At 36.5% G+C, this 18215-nt stretch overlaps 1 protein-coding gene across 1 annotated transcript in view; it reads right to left on the bottom strand.

The window, feature by feature from the left end:
* The window catches only part of Fstl5 (follistatin like 5), a 405920-nt gene that overhangs the window by 52622 nt on the left and 335083 nt on the right, over window positions 1-18215 (bottom strand). Inside the window, exons 13-14 of the mRNA XM_075950900.1 lie at window positions 15906-16024; window positions 109-258 (exon numbers count right to left, since the gene is read on the bottom strand). Of these exons, the coding sequence (XP_075807015.1) occupies window positions 109-258; window positions 15906-16024 (269 nt within the window). The remainder of the gene's footprint in view (window positions 1-108; window positions 259-15905; window positions 16025-18215) is intronic.

Genomic DNA, 18215 nt, shown 5'->3' with positions numbered 1-18215 from the left:
AAAGAAATTCGTAATAACCAAATGTCAGCAAGTTAGATGGTAAAGACTCTAAGACTAATGCAAATATATCTTTTAAACCTCATTTTCAAAAGTATCCATCAACCATACCTGAACAACTTTTTGGGACTGCACATCAACAATCAAGATTCTATCCAAAGTTGGCTGAGCAACATAAATGAACTTGTCTTTGACATTAACAGCAGAAGCCCACACACATCTCTGCACTTCGTCCTCTTCATCTTTGGGACAGACTTCATCCTTTATTTTAAGAAACAGAAAAAAAAAGTTTGCATCCAATATAACATGGTAATGGCAGGATCCTGAGTAAAATTAAAGTTTAGTGATTTAGTACACTAAACATTAAGTGTTAACTGTTCAAATAAAAAGGGCGAGTCAGTGGAATGCAGGGCAAATGTAAGTTCATTTCATATAGAAAAGATGCAAAGAAGATTTCAGATCCCCAGGTTAAGTGGAGGAGACAGAAAAGAAACGACTGAGATGATTTCTCATTATTATGGAGAAGGTTTTATTGTGGATAAGAGAAATGAAATATCCAGAGGCATGCAAAAGACTCCAGAACATAGAGAAAAAGAATCCGATTAGACATAGCCAAGCCGAGGGAGTATGAATCATAGAAATAACAAGAAAGAAAGTAGTGAGAATAGCCAAGGTTTGGGAAAAACCTTGCCATTATACAGAGAATGAACGAAGGGTGTCTGGGATGAAGGAAGCCTGTGAACTGCAATAATCTATATGCATGATTAAGGGCTGAAGGAGCATGGAGAATAGCATGGACTTTGATATGCTGAAAGTTGTCTCAGGTATATGGCAATAGAGCAATATGTCCCTCTGTTAGAGGCAAGGAGATTTCAGAATTCTTGAGGGATGTTGGCTTTTATCTAACTACGAAATTCCTTCTATTGTCCAACCTGAGTTGAGACTCCACTCTGCTTTGGACAAAGTCAGTGGGCTTGCATTTTTATGAGGGTGATGGGGGTACCCTTGGGACATGATACCCAGTTACTGATTTTACTGGGAAAATGCAAACACTTTTCATCTTTAACCACATGTTTATGAACTCAACAGTTTAACAAAAACATAATAAATTTAATTTTCTCCCAGGATCTCCCAGTTTCAATTGTCTTTAACAGAGCAAACATGATGCAAAAATACATTCACTTTCTTTATATTATTTTTCTCTCAAACAAAACTTCCCAATCACTGGCTGCCCTCACTTCACTCCTCCTAGCTCCCCACACCTCCCCTCTCCCTTAGGTTCTCTCCTCTTCTTTATCCTCTTCAGAAAAGAGTAGGCCTCTAAAAGGTGATAGCCAAATAGGACAAAACCAGGAACAATAAGACAATGCAAAAGCCATCAAATAGAGATTGGACAAGGCTACCCCAAAATAGGAAAAGAATCCCAAGAGCAAGTAAAAGCATCAGATATTAACCCACTCCCAATGTTAGGAGACCCACAAACCAAAAAAGCATCAAGCCAACAATATAAAATGCGAACAGTTGCCTTATCACACACCAGTTCTGAGTATACACAAATGCACAAAATGCTGATGAATGATCATTGCAGAGATTTACCTGGGTTTTTACTTAGGACTGATAATTGCTAACTAAGGTGGACTTGATGTGGGATGTCCTACTGTATATATGTTGCTGTATTGGCTGATGAATAAAGCTGTTTCAGTCAATGACATAGCAGAGTAAAGCCAGGCTGGAAATCCAAGTAAAGATTCAAAGAAAAAGAAGGCAGAGTCAGGTCAGATGCCAAACAGCTGTTGATGAAACAAGACATATAGAAAATGATGTAACGTCGTGGCCAAGGATATATAGAATAATAAAAATGGGTTAATTTAATATGTAAGAGCTAGCTTGAAATACGCCTGAGCCATTGGCCAAACAGTGTTGTAATTAATGTGGTTTCTGCATGATTATTCGGGTCTGGGCAACAGGGAAATGAAAGTATAATCACTGTCTACATGGGCTTTGCTTTATTTGTATACTTTTGTACACTCTAACACACACTATCCAATCCCAGATGAATTTAGCACACCTGCTTTCTTCCCTAAATCATATAAAATAGTGTTCCTTGGATGTTCCATTTAACATCCTTGTTTAAGAGGATTCAACAAAACCAATTTTAGTAGTGACATCAGGCATGTGTGATTATATTAAATATCCAATAATACAATATAGGTCAGGTAGCACAGCCATTGCAGGTAGTTTTCATGTTTGTCTTAAAATTTGCAATATCGTGAAAATATCAGAGCACTTGATAATGAGGTATTCCTGGTCTCCCGGTTACATTTTGTGACATCAGGCGTAACTCAAGGCAGACACAGAGCACCCACCAGCTCCAATCTGTTCAGTTTGTCATGTTCACAAACATGCCAGCTCCCTGTTCTTCGAGGCATTCCTTTGTTCAGAGAACAAACTGTAAATAACTTGCAATCCCTGCAGTCAGTTTGAATGATACAGGTAGTTCTGGGTTAGGAAAAGAACATTATTTAATAGCTTGCAGCTCAATGGTTGTTTAGCAGTGGGGCTATAGAGAGAGCCATGGCAGGTTAAAGAGGGCACGCAAACCTGGAGGCAGAACCTGTTTAAAACAGTTTAGTTTTGAAATTCCACTCGTCAGTTCAGATGAAAGCCCTGGGTAGCTTTTCTTCAGAACCATACTGAATGCCACTGACAAGAGCCTAGTTTTCTTGAGCGATAAACAGCAGATAGAGTATTTATGAAGGTACGAAGAGCTGGGAAGGAGGTTGGACTTGACGTTGATGACTGAGGAAAGGCCCTGAATATAGGGAATTGTTTACAGATGTTTTGCCCTTGTGTAAAATCGCCCCACTAAATCTGCAGAAGGAATACACTGTGAACGACCTGACACAGAGCTGGCAGCCCAGCAACCGCCAGACCAGGAACAATTTCCACAGTTGTTGCTTCCGAGTGATTCAACAGTAAACTAAATTGCTCTACTTGAAGATTGTTTTCTATTTGTATGCCATTCCCCAAAGGCACCCCTGGCCAGACTTGTAATCATTTTTAAAAGGCCATTAGGAACTTCCTCACAGACACCTTGAATTCGCTTTATTTTGCTTATGCCATTATTTCTGATTAAAGCCTGCTAGGTTCCATTTAATGGCAGCACTTCTCTTTTTCAGATTAAACATATTAATACCTATATTTGTAGGGGACAATTATAGAGAAATATTATTCACATGTATTGAACATTTAATGGGAAAAGACAACAATAACAACAATAAAAACAGCAATTAAAATAACATATGCTAATAGGATAAGAGTCAGGAAAAAATATAATTCTAGTGAAAACTTAGAACTTATTCTGGTTGGGTCATTTCCATAGTAAATCCTATATTTCATGTATATCTATTATGTTACCCCAAAACATTAAAGGTCTAGAAGATTTATGCTGGCTATGGTAGAGGATTTAATTTTGGAGTTTAATAGCATTGTTGGTACCTCCTATGTGGAACCTTAGTAAGTCAAAGTGGAAATCATATCCACTTGTTTTAACTTGGCAATTCATCATTGTATTTTTATACTGTTTATCCATTACAACAATTTGGCCTCAAATGTCTACTTTACCATCTTCCCTCTTATTCTGCATATTCCTGCCTTCAGCAGATCTTGCATTACTGCCCTTCCTTCTTTCGTTATCTCCTTTCATTTTTTTTAAAAGACAAGATCTCTTATATCCTAAGCTGAACTGCAACTCTGTATGTAGCCAATGATGGCTTTGAACTCCTATTCTTCCTGCCTCTACCTCCTGCCAGTATGTACCTCTGTGAGCCACCGTGCTTACTATGTGGTGCTTAAGATGGAACCCAGGGAGTCATGGTTATATCAAGAACTTTCCCGATTGAGAGGCATGTCTAGAGCCCCAGAGTCTTTCATTCCTCTCTCTCTGATCTTAGGATACCTACCCACAGTTCCCTGCTTTCAGTAATGTTTACAGTGCATTTCCTCCGAAAAGATATACAACAAACTATGAACAACTTAATTGTACCAATCGGCTTCTCCACTCCAAACATGAATCTTACTTTATTCATATCTTTTGAGAATATTCTAGAGTCATACTTCCTTTTCCTGATTGAGGGTTTTCTGCAACCACCAACGCCAACAGAAAACGATGCACTGGAGATAAGATAGTTTGCTTCAGCAGGACTCTGTAGCCAGTGCTGGTTCAAAGTGAAAGGCTGAGACCCACTGTTTATTTTAAGCTTTAAAGGCACGAATAAATTGGTAAAAAGATTTCCTAGTAATAACTAACTCAATGCCATGTGCATAACCAAGCTTAAGACATGACTACATTGATACTCTTCATAAAATACACATATTCCATAATGAAAAAATCTATAGATTAACTGAAAAAAAAAAGACTCAAGCAAGCTAATGGTGGGGATCTGTGGGAGGAGAGAACTAGAGATTGATTGAGACAAACAAGCTTAGGGTAAGGGGCTGGCGAAGTCAGTGTATTCTGGCCACACAGATAGCACAAAAGTTACCAGGCTATTTGTTATTCCTGTCTGCCCCAAGCCTTCTAGGTGAAAATCAGTTATACCTCTCTCTCTTTGAAGAGAAACCCTGTGTGTTTAACATTTGTGGCTCACCTAGTGCTTATCTGTGAACACAAGAGCCTCCATGTCTCCTAGGCTTCACCTTCTGCCCCAGGCAATCAGACGTAAAGCTAGTCCCCCTGTGTTACCCTCAGTAAAGGGCAGTCTTTCAAAACCAACAGAGAACTTAGGATCTCAGATTTGAAAGTGGGGAGATCCATCCGTGAAGATGGCAAATATTTTCCACATATTGTCAAGTGACTATATAGGGTGATCCAGAGCATGGTTTCACGCCAGCTCCAGAGGCTCTTACACATGCCACTCACCTGGGCATACATCCTGAGCACACACATAAACACATTCATTAAAATAAAACGAACCTTTAGGAAAGAAAATAATGAACTTTAGTTCTTTAGCCAGAGAGGCCATGAACTTTCAATTTTCTGCCGAAAGCTCCTACGTAGCTAGGATTACAGAACTTGATCACCAGGCTCATACCAACCACTAGTTTTCAGTCCGTGGACAGCACTCAGTAGCTACTCTATACCTGATATGGCACAGAGCTTTACTTGTAAATAAAGCATGATTGTGGGAGCATGCTTCATCAAAGTATTGTGTTTTCAAATCCCTTTATGGTGTTTCAAACACTTGTTTTCTTTCATTACTAAGACACATGGCCAGAAAATCAGGGGCCCATAAGCATATTGTCTACTGTCCATGTCACTAGTATCCAGGAGTCAAAGCTGTTTTGTATATCTATTGGAGAATAAAATAAAATAGAAGACATAATTGAATAATGTGTAAAGCATGCATAGGATTCCATTTTTTGTAAATAAAGTGTCCCCGAGACAGAGCCACACGGACCCATTTATTTAAGAGAAAAAATGGCTGCCTTTCTGATACAGTGACCCATGAGTAGTTGGGCTGCAGAGCCTAAAAATCTTGTCAATGAAGAACATTTTGCTGCTATCTGACTTCATACCCTCGTTATAAGGTTAATTCTTAGTTAAATTCTCTTTGATCCTGGTGGCTTTATTTTCGGCTAATTGTGGGAAGGCAGAGCTCAAGTCTGGTTTCCTTGATCCATTTCCTCTATGCTACATGTTCATTCACAATGAGGACCACAATGATCAGATGATGCCAGACTGCAATTTGTGGTTATCATCTTCCAGACCTCCTTGATTTAACTGTCTCCAGAAAAACTGTGAAGTATAATAGCACAGAACAAACATTAAACATAAAAAGGAATAAAGTGGTGAATGCTTGAATCAAAAGTAATGCTTGAATCAAAAGTCAAACCAAGAAAAGGTGAATTATTTGCCTATGTGGGCATAGCTGGGTAGATGGGCAAGTAGAGTAAAAGACAAAATAAAGCTTGGTTTATGTTAGGGAAACTCAAAAAAATAAAAGGAAAGAATGAAAGAAGAAAGAAAGAAAGAAAGAAAGAAAGAAAGAAAGAAAGAAAGAAAGAAAAGAAAGGAAAGAAAGAATTAAGGTACAAGTTCCATAAAGTATTAGGTGCAAAGGAACAGAAAAAAAAATGAGAATTAAAGTCATTTCTAAACACACACATACATATGTAAGAAGAGTTTGCATTAAAATAGCAGACAATTAGGAAAATTTGAGCTGTACTATGTGAAGACTGACATAGGCAATAGAAAGGGATTCGAGCGTGCTGAGACTAATTACAAGTCATGCCAGGTTCTCTCAGCTATAAGGAGAGGTTATTTGGTGGTCTGAATGGTCCAGATAAACACTGTTTTATTCAATCTACACAGCTGTGAGTGAGAAGATGGCATTAGTATTATGACCCACCACCATTAGTGGTACATGAGATGTCCTATAATGTCCACAAATTATCTTGGACGCTGCATTAAGCAGCAGCATGGGTTCATCCCAGAGTATGCTGTGGACAGGGAATAAATGAAAAGTTGTTGGAACCAAGGGGCCAGGGTCTGACATTCTAATTAGCAGGTACACATAAGCACTTAGGTTGAGGGCTTGCAAGCTGCTGCACTGTGCTCTTGTTGCTTGTCAGTAGCTGGAGAACAGAGACTGGATTGAGCAGCTTTGTCTTATCTCATTTTTGTGCTTTTCCATCAAGCAGCTTCCCTAGCTCCGAGAAATCCCTCCGCTGGCAAGAAGGAGAAGGAGAATGGGGAAACCTGCTCTTCTCACTGCTGACAATTTATGAGTCACTGTGGTCCCTGTTCCTTCATGCTGCAGGCTCTGCACATCACAGAATAAAGACTTGGGACCACTGTGTGCCATTATGCACTAACCACTCCTTCTTAGCACATATGTTGTATAAACTGATTGTATTAGCTGAGCCCAATAATTTTACTAAAATCTTTTTATTACAAAGAGCTTTCAAATACTAAACAGCAGACAGCTGGACGGATGTATCCCTAAAGCCAGCAGTTAATCAAACCCAGTGTTTAAAACTAGATAAACCTCTCTATATACAAACATTAACTATACAGACATCCTCAAAACATATAACCCAATTTATGTTATCTTCAATAAGCTTTTTTACTCTCAGTAGATTTATTAAAAAGCAAACAGAAACAATAATTTTCCTCAGCTCTTAAAATCACACCACCCATTTTCTTAATCAATGTGTTTTCAATGTAGATTTGGTTGCTGTAGTCCTTTTTTCTGCATGTGAACCCATCTATCACAATGTGTCCCAGGGATTTTCTTGCCTAGACTTCCTCAGAGTTTATATTCGTGTCCAAAAGTTTGACAAAGCCATATCCTATTGAACCCAAATGAAAAGATTAGCCTTTGACACATTTACTAAATATGATAATGAGGCAAAGAATTTGGGGCATAAATATGTGTTATCTTACTCATGGTAGATAATAAATGGATCAAGTATTAACCTTCTTTGTACCATCTTTTCAGTCACTGTCTTGGAACTCCAATTCTACATCAGTACTAACCATAATGTGGTCTCTGCACTGCTGTCTCTGAGACCACCATCAGTTACTGAGCTAAAAATAACCTAGAGTTTCAAACAGCTGTTTAGAGCCTCCTGCAGGCTTGACTAGTGCAGGCTTCAGTGAACATTATTGGATTATCTGGAGGATATCATTTGGCCAAACAACTGACTAACCAAAAGCAAACAAGAAAAGTTAGACTGAGCTCCTTTGTCACAATTTCCTATTTTAAAAAATGTGTGTTAAATTAAAAAAAAAAACCAATAACCAATGTGATCAAAATTTGATTCCACTGATGTAAATACAATATTCCATTTATACTTGGAAAAGCATGTGTTAGGTTACAAACTTTTTTGTTGGGTGACTTTTTTCAATTTCTCATAAATGTTATAAAATAATCATCATTTAGAAATTGCATCAGAATATTTTATTCTGTATTATAATCTCTTACAGTTTTTAGATATATGTGTATATAAAACTCTGTGTACATATGTATATAATCCGCCTGAACAATTTATAAATACTATAGTTGTAATGTTTTCTTTTCCAATTCTGCTTTGTACAATGATTACAACTTATATTTAAAATAAACCACTAAACAAGTTAGAACCAAAGGACATTCTGCTTTTTCCTCTTTGGTTGCTGTGGATGAAAACCCAAGGATTTGCTTACATTAGGCAAGGGCTCTATCGCTGAAATGTAACTAAGCCTCAGCGAATACCATACTGATTTTCTAAAACACTAAAAGGAACTGAGATAAACGTACTTTCATCCACCCTCTAATTGAAATCACTGCTTACAACCCAAAGGCTTTACCACCTACCCGCGAAATGGAAAGCAATGAATTTGTCACATTCTGTTAGTGATTTCATTATGTCAGTGTAGGCCAGAATAGTATTGGACATACAATTTAGGGACTGTATTTTACCTTAACTGGTGCTACACTAGAATACTATCTTATTGTATGATTTTGATTTTAGAACATCAAAAACACAAAGACTATACTAGAGAAATTCTTACTTTCAAACTAATAAGAATATATTTGTGTAATTTACTGTCAGTGTTAGAGTTAGGCAGAGGGCAGTGTGCAGGCGGAAGCCAAGCTGGAAAGGGGAAGCTGAACAATCAGCCTGGAGGCTAATGATACCCAGGTGGACCACATAGCAATACCCTTATATTACTCGGGAAATACTTTTCATAAGCTGTGATTACCTCTTTAGCGAAATGCATATAATAATGTTTTCCATCAGACAGAGTCATTGTGAGGATTAAACAAAATCGTGTTTGTATTGTTCAAGTAATCAGTATAACTCACCTCTTATTTTCAGGTAGAATTTTCTCTGGGGACTGCACTTCATGGAGTTACACTAGTCTATATATTTCACATAAACTTTGTTTTCATTTCCCACCATTGTTTGCACAGATTTGGCTGCATGCATTTAAGAGTTTCTGAGTGATTTTACGTGTGGCAAATGCAGATTTCTCTCTGTCGTTGACTATTCTTATTGAACTTACTGGGACATTTCTCATTTACTCATATAGATTTTGATAAGACTGAAATTCAATTTATATCAACTTTTTTTCAATTCATGCATGAAAGCAAAAGGTATTAAATGACACAACTGTATCTAAGTGTAAAATGTTTATCAAAAATTAATTCTATATGGATATCTGACATAATAAATAATAGTTAGATATTAAATACTGATAAAATATAAGAGGAAACTGGAGACATTATAAGTAAGTGCAAATTAGATAGCATTCCAGTCCTCCTAGACGTTTCAAGAGATTGAAATTCTAGGTTAGGCAGGGGCTCACATGGCTGAGAATCCTAGGGATAGAAATGTTGTGTCTACTGTACAGGCTTGTATTTGAAAGAGTGAGAGAGATTAACCTAACTCTCCTGGCCAAAGACTTTAAGTTACGCCATACAACCAAAAGAGAGTAGGTGGCAGAATGTGTTGAAATGAAAACAAATACCAAAACCCCACTGAGATATAGTAATTATGGTGACTGTCAATAACTGTGAATTAGGTAGGACCTGGAGCTTCACTTTCAAACAACTTAAGAACTAGCATGAACAACTGGAATTAAAAGACTCAGTTTAATTTTGCTTCTTAACATAATGAAGGTTTTTTTAATCACAAAGTAGTAATAAATTTGTTTTCTGAAGTGCACTTAGCAAAGTGGCTAGCAAAGAAAAACTAATAATGAAAATCGGTTACAACACAGCATACACACATTGTACTGTCCTATTCTTAAAATGGTAGAAAGTTGAATATAGTCACAGGAAAAGCAGTCCATCAATTTGAAATACTGATATTCCTTTCAAACATATTGTTTACCTTAACCATTCTGCAAAGAGAGAATACAAACTTCTAGTTTTATTTGTATTTACACAAATACTCCAACTAACTTTCAATACATTCTTAGGACTAAAGAGATCAAAAAAAAAAACATTGATTCCCTAACTATATACCACACAGTATGATTTTTCTGACTTTGGAAGGTGGCCCTTTGGTTATTTGGCAGTATACCATTCTAAACACAGACAAGATCTAAACTGCTGTGTTCCCTTCACCTCAAGTCTATCTTGGGCTATTCATTTCCGTGATCAAACAGTGCTGTAGCATTATTTAAAAAACTGACAGCGGCTTAACTGTGAAATAGTTTAGAAGGAAAAATCTAGTCATTTGAAACATTTAAAGTAACTTTGACTTGGATTTAATTCACCTTGAATGTTGCATCTCATTTGAAGTAAATTATGTCTCATCATTATGAATTCATAAAAGAAAAGGGCAACAGACTATTACAAAAAATAGTTAAATAACCCGGAATGTGCGCTGTGGCCTCCTTCCCTTCTCAGCCCTTCCTTTTCAGGATGGCATTGAGTTATGCATTATATAGGTTTCTCTTTTTACTGATTTAGTTGTGAAAAAAAGATTCTCCTAGATGTGTAGACTATGTATATCTACTACGCATTGTCAGTGAGACGGAAGTGTGGATTGAGTTCCTTGTCCGTCTGTTGACTGTAGTTAGCCCATGTAACACCACTCAAGCACCCCACTTTGATCCCGTAGTGCACAGTGTCAGAAGCAGATGGTGCCCATCATTCGGATGGGTTTCACCCACCCTCCCATATTGTCTAGCTGGAAGCGCCTGATGTGGAAGACAGGCTGCTTTGTTCTTTGAGTCTGCTACTGGCTGAAAAAAAAAAATCCTGTCATAATAGAATTATCTCCACTAGATTATAAATCTATCTGCAGACATAATTATACACATTTCTATTTTAAAACCTGACTGTAGTTTATACAGAAATCTGTGCCACATAAAAATGCTAATGAGGAACAATGCATCTAATTAACCTTTTTTTTTTTTCTAGCATCAGTGATGGAACCCAAAGCTTTACACATGTGAGGCAGAGGGCAAGATTAAAAACAATTTTACATTTTTTAAAAATACTTATTGCTTGATTATATTGTTTTTAAGCTGGAATCTTACAATGTAGCCCTGGGTTATCCTGGACTCATATAATGTAGATCAGGTTTAGCTTTGAAATTCGAACAGACATCGTACCTCAGCCTCCCGCATGCAGAAAATGCGGTAGCAAATTTTACTTTGTACAGTACAGGGCCCACAGATATGGGTCCATTCTATCTTGACTAAAGGTCAGAGAGATGAAACTTCCTTCTGTTCCTTCAAGGTTATTGTCAACAGTTCAAATAACAGATCAGAGTTCTTTCTCAAGGTTATTGTCAACAGGTGTGGCTAATATCCAAAGCTGGTATTTAAGGTATTAACAAATAGATCTGCTTCTAAGTCTAAGAAAAGTCTAAGGATCCACTAGGTTCCCACTCCCTTAGGAAGATAACTATGGATTCCACCCAGAGACTGGTTGCCTACAGAATGTTTTGGTTCACGTTAAAGTAAAGACTAAAACTGTTAATTTGATGATTTATGTTTCCATTCCTGAAAAATTCAGATGATGTTTGTAATCTGATAGAATTTTCAGTATACTTTAAAATGAAATAGAGATTGTTTAACTAAAATGGTCAGTTATCAAAAACATATTGACATAAAATGTTTAATAGTGGTATTTCAAAAGGCATGTATTAAAGAAAACATTGTCTAATTTAATATATAATATGCAGACTGGACATGAGGAGACATGGTGGAACAAACTGTTATGTCTTAAAAATAAACAATAATAAACTTCTATTTATTAACAATAAATACTGTATTTTATTATATAAGTAAACACATTTAAACTATTTATATTGAGAATTGTACTGCTTTTTATTTCAAGTGTTTTATGCTTAATAATATCTGTACTAATACTTTTTTCAATCACCTAACATCTCTACCCTTTAAAAAAAAAATCTAGTGAGAAATGCAAGTAACTTTGAATATACTGATTATTCTGCTGACAGTCATTAAAACAACTGACTGGTTTTATCAACAGCTCCTGGAGGAAGCCTTAATACGTTGTCTTCTAGAACCTTGCTGGGCCTAATGCACAAGAGAGCTGCAGCCCTCTAGCAGGACACTGCTATATGCTTTAACTCCCCAGCCTCCTCCAAAGTCATCCTAGTGGGAACTTACAAATAGATGTGCGCCAGAAACATAGAGCAAGAGTGTGATAACAGCATGAATTTTGAGAAATACCAGAAGATCTCTATACAACTGACACTTCAAAAAACAGCTGCATAAATGTATTTCTTTTGAAACAGAGAGAGTAAGCTCTGAAGGAGTATTTAGAAGGCGTTTCTATTTCTCTCTGTAGAAAGTTCTTTGCATTTTGCATGATGTCACTGTACATATAAAAGAACAAAAGCATAAAAATTTATCACTCCACAGTTGTGCAAATTAGGCCCTGTTTGAGCCATGTCCCACAGAGACAGCACTGTGCACAGGAAAGTCCTGAATGTGTTTTCCAGAGTGCATTGCAGTTTGGATTTAGAGGGCTGCCCACCAGCAATGCCTGGAAGTAAAGTGTCCACACCACATTAGAGGATTGTTGTTTAAACAAGTATTGGGGTGCCTAATATGAAAAGTAGTAATTGAGTTAGAAACAGGACAAAGGGAAAATTGGAATTGTCACTAGGAGAGTTGGTGAGTTGGTTTCTCCTGTGGAGAAACATGGGCTGCTCCTGCTTGTTAATATGAGTCAATCTTGCCTCATCCTGCTATCGCACTAAGGATCTATTACTATATATTCTCTGTATTCTAGTAAATTATTCCTACAAATTTCCCTGGGAAAAAGAATCTTCAAATGAGGAAGTCAAAGGTTAAAGTGCAGGAATCTTTGAGATTCATGTTAAGTGTGCTAAAAAAGACTGCAAGTTCAGTTTTGCTTCTCAGAACACTTAAAAAATGACATTTAATGCATATATAGAACCTATGGTCCATGCTCGAGAATAGTTAAACATGGACCATTTTCTCAAAACTGGGCCAGTAGTCAGTCAGAGTAATACGCTGGTTTTTGTCAAGGTGAGCAGTTAGATCCAAAGAAACTTACATCTGTAAGCACTGAAGGTGATTGAATTAAAAACCTTTAAACATCTCATGGGTGGTGGATGGGATTGGCAGTCCTTGAAATCCAAATGAATGAACAGTTTGTAATCTGAAAGAATGTTAACAGTTTTCCTCAAACTTATTTCAATTTGAGTATGAATCCGTAAGTCCAAAATAGAAATATATTTACTTGAAGATCATACCCTCTCTGACAAGATGAAATCGTGTGTAGAGTTGGTATAAATAAAGCAAAAGTCCTGCCTACCAAAGATACAAAACAAAGGGCAAAATTCAAACCAAGAGATGAAGGAATAACACAGCTCACTGAACGCATCCTCGCCAGAGCTCTCCCAAAGTCTGAAACCTAACGCAAGCTGACACTGCACCAAAATTGAATTTTTATGTAGAGCAAGCAAACAGTGTCTTTTGAAGAATTTGATGGAAGGTGTGAAGTGTATCAGTCCTTATCTACCCTACTGATCCACTCCCTGTGTCAGGAACTGAACTGTTACTATCTTAGCATTGAAAATGACTTTGAAAAATATCTTATCAATGTTTATTCTTTATTCATGAGTAAAAAAATTATTCCAAAAGATTTCTCCCCTACTGTTTATATCCAAGAGAGTTATCCTCTAAAATCGGATAAGACAGATTTAATTTCTCTACTACAAAGAAAGGATGTTTTTGCACATTGAAACAGTGTCTCAGATCTTATCATCATGAATTAATAGGCACTAGAGATTAAATTTATCCCCTAAAACCGCAGTGATAAATTATTCTTAGAAATGTTTTTGACAAACAACAAAAGAAAAACACTTGTAGTGAAATTATAAAGCAGAGATTAATGTTAAAGTAAGGAAGAAATAAGATGCACCCTGATTTGAAGTTAGACAAGACTGAGTGACTCACAGTGGTGTAAGGCAATGGGCATTTTGTTAAAGTGTTTTACTTTTGCTCTTTGTGTTTATGTATAGCAGTTTTTGAGCTTTGTCATGAATACACATCTCATCATACACTAATGGAAGAACAAACAGAAGTGATCAACTATATTGCCCTGACCATACCTTGAGGTATGTTGGCCAAATCCCAACATAGATAAGGAGAAGGTGATTACATAGGTGACTGACCTCATCCAGTATGGTGAGCATGTCTCAAAACTCAAGTGTCCAAACACAGACAAAATTCTATCTCAATATTATAATATTGATGAAGGTTCTACATTGACATTTACAATAAACATCACCGACTACAGGGCAAGGCCAGTTCGGGCACCTTCTCCTATATTCCTTAGGGTCTTAGATGGAGTAGTCATCTTTGTGGATTCCTGTGAATTTCTCTATTTCTGGGTTTCTTTCTAGCCCCATAATGGCTCCCTCAATCAAAATATCTTTTTTCCTGCTCTCATCTCTGATGGAAACGGAGGCAGAGACATGGATCAGAGCACTGGACTGAGCACCCAAAGTCCAGTTGAAGAGTGGGAGGAATGAGAATATGGGCAAAGAGGTCAAGACCATGATGGGGACACCCACTGAAACAGTTTACCTGAGCTAATGGGAACTCACCAACTCCAGCTGGACAGGGCCAAACTAGTCCCTCTGAATGTGGGTGACAGTTGTATGGCTGGGGTAGACTGTGGGACTACAGGCAGTGATACCAGAATTTATCTCTACTGCTTGTACTGACTTTTTGGAAACCTAATCTCTTTGGATGGATACCTTGCTCAGCCTAGATATAGTAGGGAGGGCCTTGGATCTTCCCCAAAGTATGTGCCTTATCCTCTCTGAGAAGTAGATGGGGGGTGGGAAGAAAAGGTGGAGGGAATAAGAGGAGGAACTGGGATTGGTATGTAAAATGAAAAAAACAACAAATTTATGTGTAGATAAACAGAGAGGGAGGAAAGAAAGGGATGGAAGTGAGAGGAAGTAAGGAAGAGAAAGAGGCGAGGGAGAGAGAAGAGTAGGGAAGGAGGGAAGGGAAGAGGAAGACAGGGAGATACAGAGAGAGATGGAAATATGGAGACAGACAAGAAGACAAATTTCCCTAATGAAACACTGTCATCGCACCTAATTCTGTACCCTCTTCCTGTGAACTTACTTAACAATTGGAAACTTGAAGTTGCAGAATATCACAATATGCACACACAGTGGAATAACAATATTTTCTATCGTTAAACATAGAAAAACACTTCATGTAACAAAAAATTATTTAATTCAATTCAATATTATGTGTTCCTCATTTTATTATTATATATGTTTGCTTTTCATCTGTGGGCTTTGCATTCAGCTGTAAATTGCTGTCTTCATATATCAATATACAACAGCATTACTGGCCTCTGATGGGCTAGATGAAGATAAAAATCAAGTTCTCAACTACGAACTTAAATGTCTTCTTTAGTCACATGCCAAGGCCTTGTCAACTTTAAATGAGAAATTAAATGAGAATTATGAAAGAATATTCATATTTTAAATGATCACATTTTGAGTGTTTAGTATATGTCTGAATTTGTGTAAGAGAAGATAGGTAAAATAAGTTTAATGTTAAATATCCAAAATACATACATTCTAAAAATTATCCTATTTTCTTTTACTTTGTTAAGGAAATGATACCCTAAAAAGCTGGAGGTGTTCTAATTAAGTAGCCTGAGATAGTTATTGAGTGTTGTGTTCATTGTTGAAAATTTATCTTTATCAATTACTTATAACATAAACAAGTATTAAAATAGCAAAATAAGATCACAAATTTAGAATTTCCTCCCTTAAGAAGTTTTACATAGCTACATGCTCCATTGTCTTTCCAAACTATAATTTTATTTACAGAAGTTCTTTTAAGACAGCAAAGGAACTCTGCAGAGACTTGCCTGAAATCCAAGGAGCTTTTCACTGGGCTTGATGTGTCTCTGAAACTCACATTCCGTGGGCTGGATCACCTTGATTCCATCTTCGTAAAACACATAGAACATGTTCCCAATGCCCAGACCTTAAGGATAAAACACATTTCAAAGTCAAATAGAATCATCAGAAAATTTTCAACTTAATTGAGCACCCATGAGCTTCCTGGCAGTGATGTACTGAGGAGGTTACGTGATGTTTATAAAGCACACTACCTCCCTGCAGGAGACACAGGCATTTATAAAACACACTACCTCCCTGCAGGACACACACAGGCATTTATAAAGCACACTACCTCCTACAGGAGACACACACAGGCATTTATAAAGCACACTACCTCCCTACAGGAGACACACACAGGCATTTTCCTGGCCTTCCTGCACGTCTTCTAGATCCACTCTCATGCTTCACACCCATGGGGAACAAAATTAATTTCTTTATATATGCCAATACTTATCTATGGGACTTAAGTCATATTTAATCTTATAAATTGGGTACTACTAAATATAAAGTCATAAACTTGAGACATATTGAAAAATATCTCTGTTTTCATTGATGGGAGGAAAATATATTCAACAATTAATTTGGATTTTATGGTTTTTATGCTTGGTGTTTTTATACTTCATCTTATAGTGCATGAATTTACATTATGTAATAAGTCATATGTACTGAAATAACTGTAGATTATTTCAGCAATGATCTGGTAACTATTGTTCCAGAGAATAGCACATTAGGAGAAGATATTCCTAAAGAGTAGCAGAAATGACAAGACTTACATGCAAGTCATATCTGTTGCAAAAAGTTTCATAAGAAAGAATCATTGGTTGTCAGCTTTAAGCTATATGTATACCTGTGCATAATAGAACGCAAATTTTATATTCAAGCCTTAAAAAAGATTATATCTATAGGGCTTAAAGAGACAGCTACTTCTTATTTGTATTAGTCAAGCCTACATGTAAACACTAATATATGCTATATATTAATAACTATCAATTAAATATTTTAGTTCCTGTATATTGCTGCTGTAATTTACAATCAAACATAAACAAGTCACACTGTGTTGTCTGAACAGTGTAGAAACCTCTGGAGTATTTCATGCTTCTTACAATGTTCCTCTCAAGTTTGAATAAATATCTTTCTACCCCAAACTGCTTCTGAGTTACCATCATGAATCAATTTACACTTGAAACTGGCAACGAGTTGCCATCCAGAATATCTGCTAATTTTCTTGAACTATTCTCACCTCTCACCTCTCTTTATACTTCGCTAAGGTTTATTTAACCATATTTTTCAAACTACATACTCAATGGGATCCCACTCTCAGTTACTGAACTGGTCTAATTTCTGAGTTCAAGTGTCCTTGGAAATACCTAATTTATCCAAATCACACATTTAAGTCTTCAACTCTGTTTCTTACCTTTAAAATATGAATTCATTCCAGTACTTTTATAAATCATAAAATATATCCCAGGATACCAGCCACAGGTGAAATATAAATAACTACCTGGGGTTTACTCTGTTTTGTTCATTTAAATTTTCTCCAGTAGAAAAATAATCCCTTAATGTTTATCAAATCACCCTGAAAACATTCACTTTTGGACATGGAATTATAACTTCCAAATTATTCAAATTATATATTGAACTTAGAGCTAAGAACTGTATCAGACAGCTATTGGTGAGAATCAAATGATATCTACGGAATCAGAGTTAAACGAATGATTAGCACACAATAAGATTTTAAGAAGCAGTAAATGTTGATATTCAATGATGCTATCTCTCATGGAAAGGACTTAACTACAGGTGAAAGTTCAGTTCTTCACTGTGTTCATTTTCCCTTGAACTTACTTTGATTGCTCAGTCTGTGCTAAATGTCTATCTTCTCCACAATAACCGAATATATATATTGATTCCACAAAAATTTTAAGTTGATTTTCTAGTAGAACATATCTCATACTTTGTCCTTTCAGATTGTACCAAGAGCTTTCTGTTCATATTCTTGCTGTAGTAAAATGCCATTCACTTTTCTAGCCCATTCTTCTACAAAGAAGTATGGTTTTCTTGATGACTACCAGGAGTGATATCATCTGCATCTTCAATATTAATTCCTAAGCAGATAACTAAACTAGGGCCTCCTATTAAGCCCATAATAAAAATATTTGAAAAATGCAAAATATCCTGAGTCTGCTAATCACTTTTTAAAATGCAATATTTCAAAAAAAAATGATGTGTTCTTTATACCTAAAGAACGTTTTTACTTATTTTGACTATTTAGGCTGAAG

Source organism: Microtus pennsylvanicus, chromosome 16 (genome assembly GCF_037038515.1).
Source record: "Microtus pennsylvanicus isolate mMicPen1 chromosome 16, mMicPen1.hap1, whole genome shotgun sequence".
Classification (NCBI taxonomy): domain Eukaryota; kingdom Metazoa; phylum Chordata; class Mammalia; order Rodentia; family Cricetidae; genus Microtus; species Microtus pennsylvanicus.
Note: the sequence above shows the minus strand (reverse complement) of the source record. Positions and strands in the feature narration are given on the sequence as shown.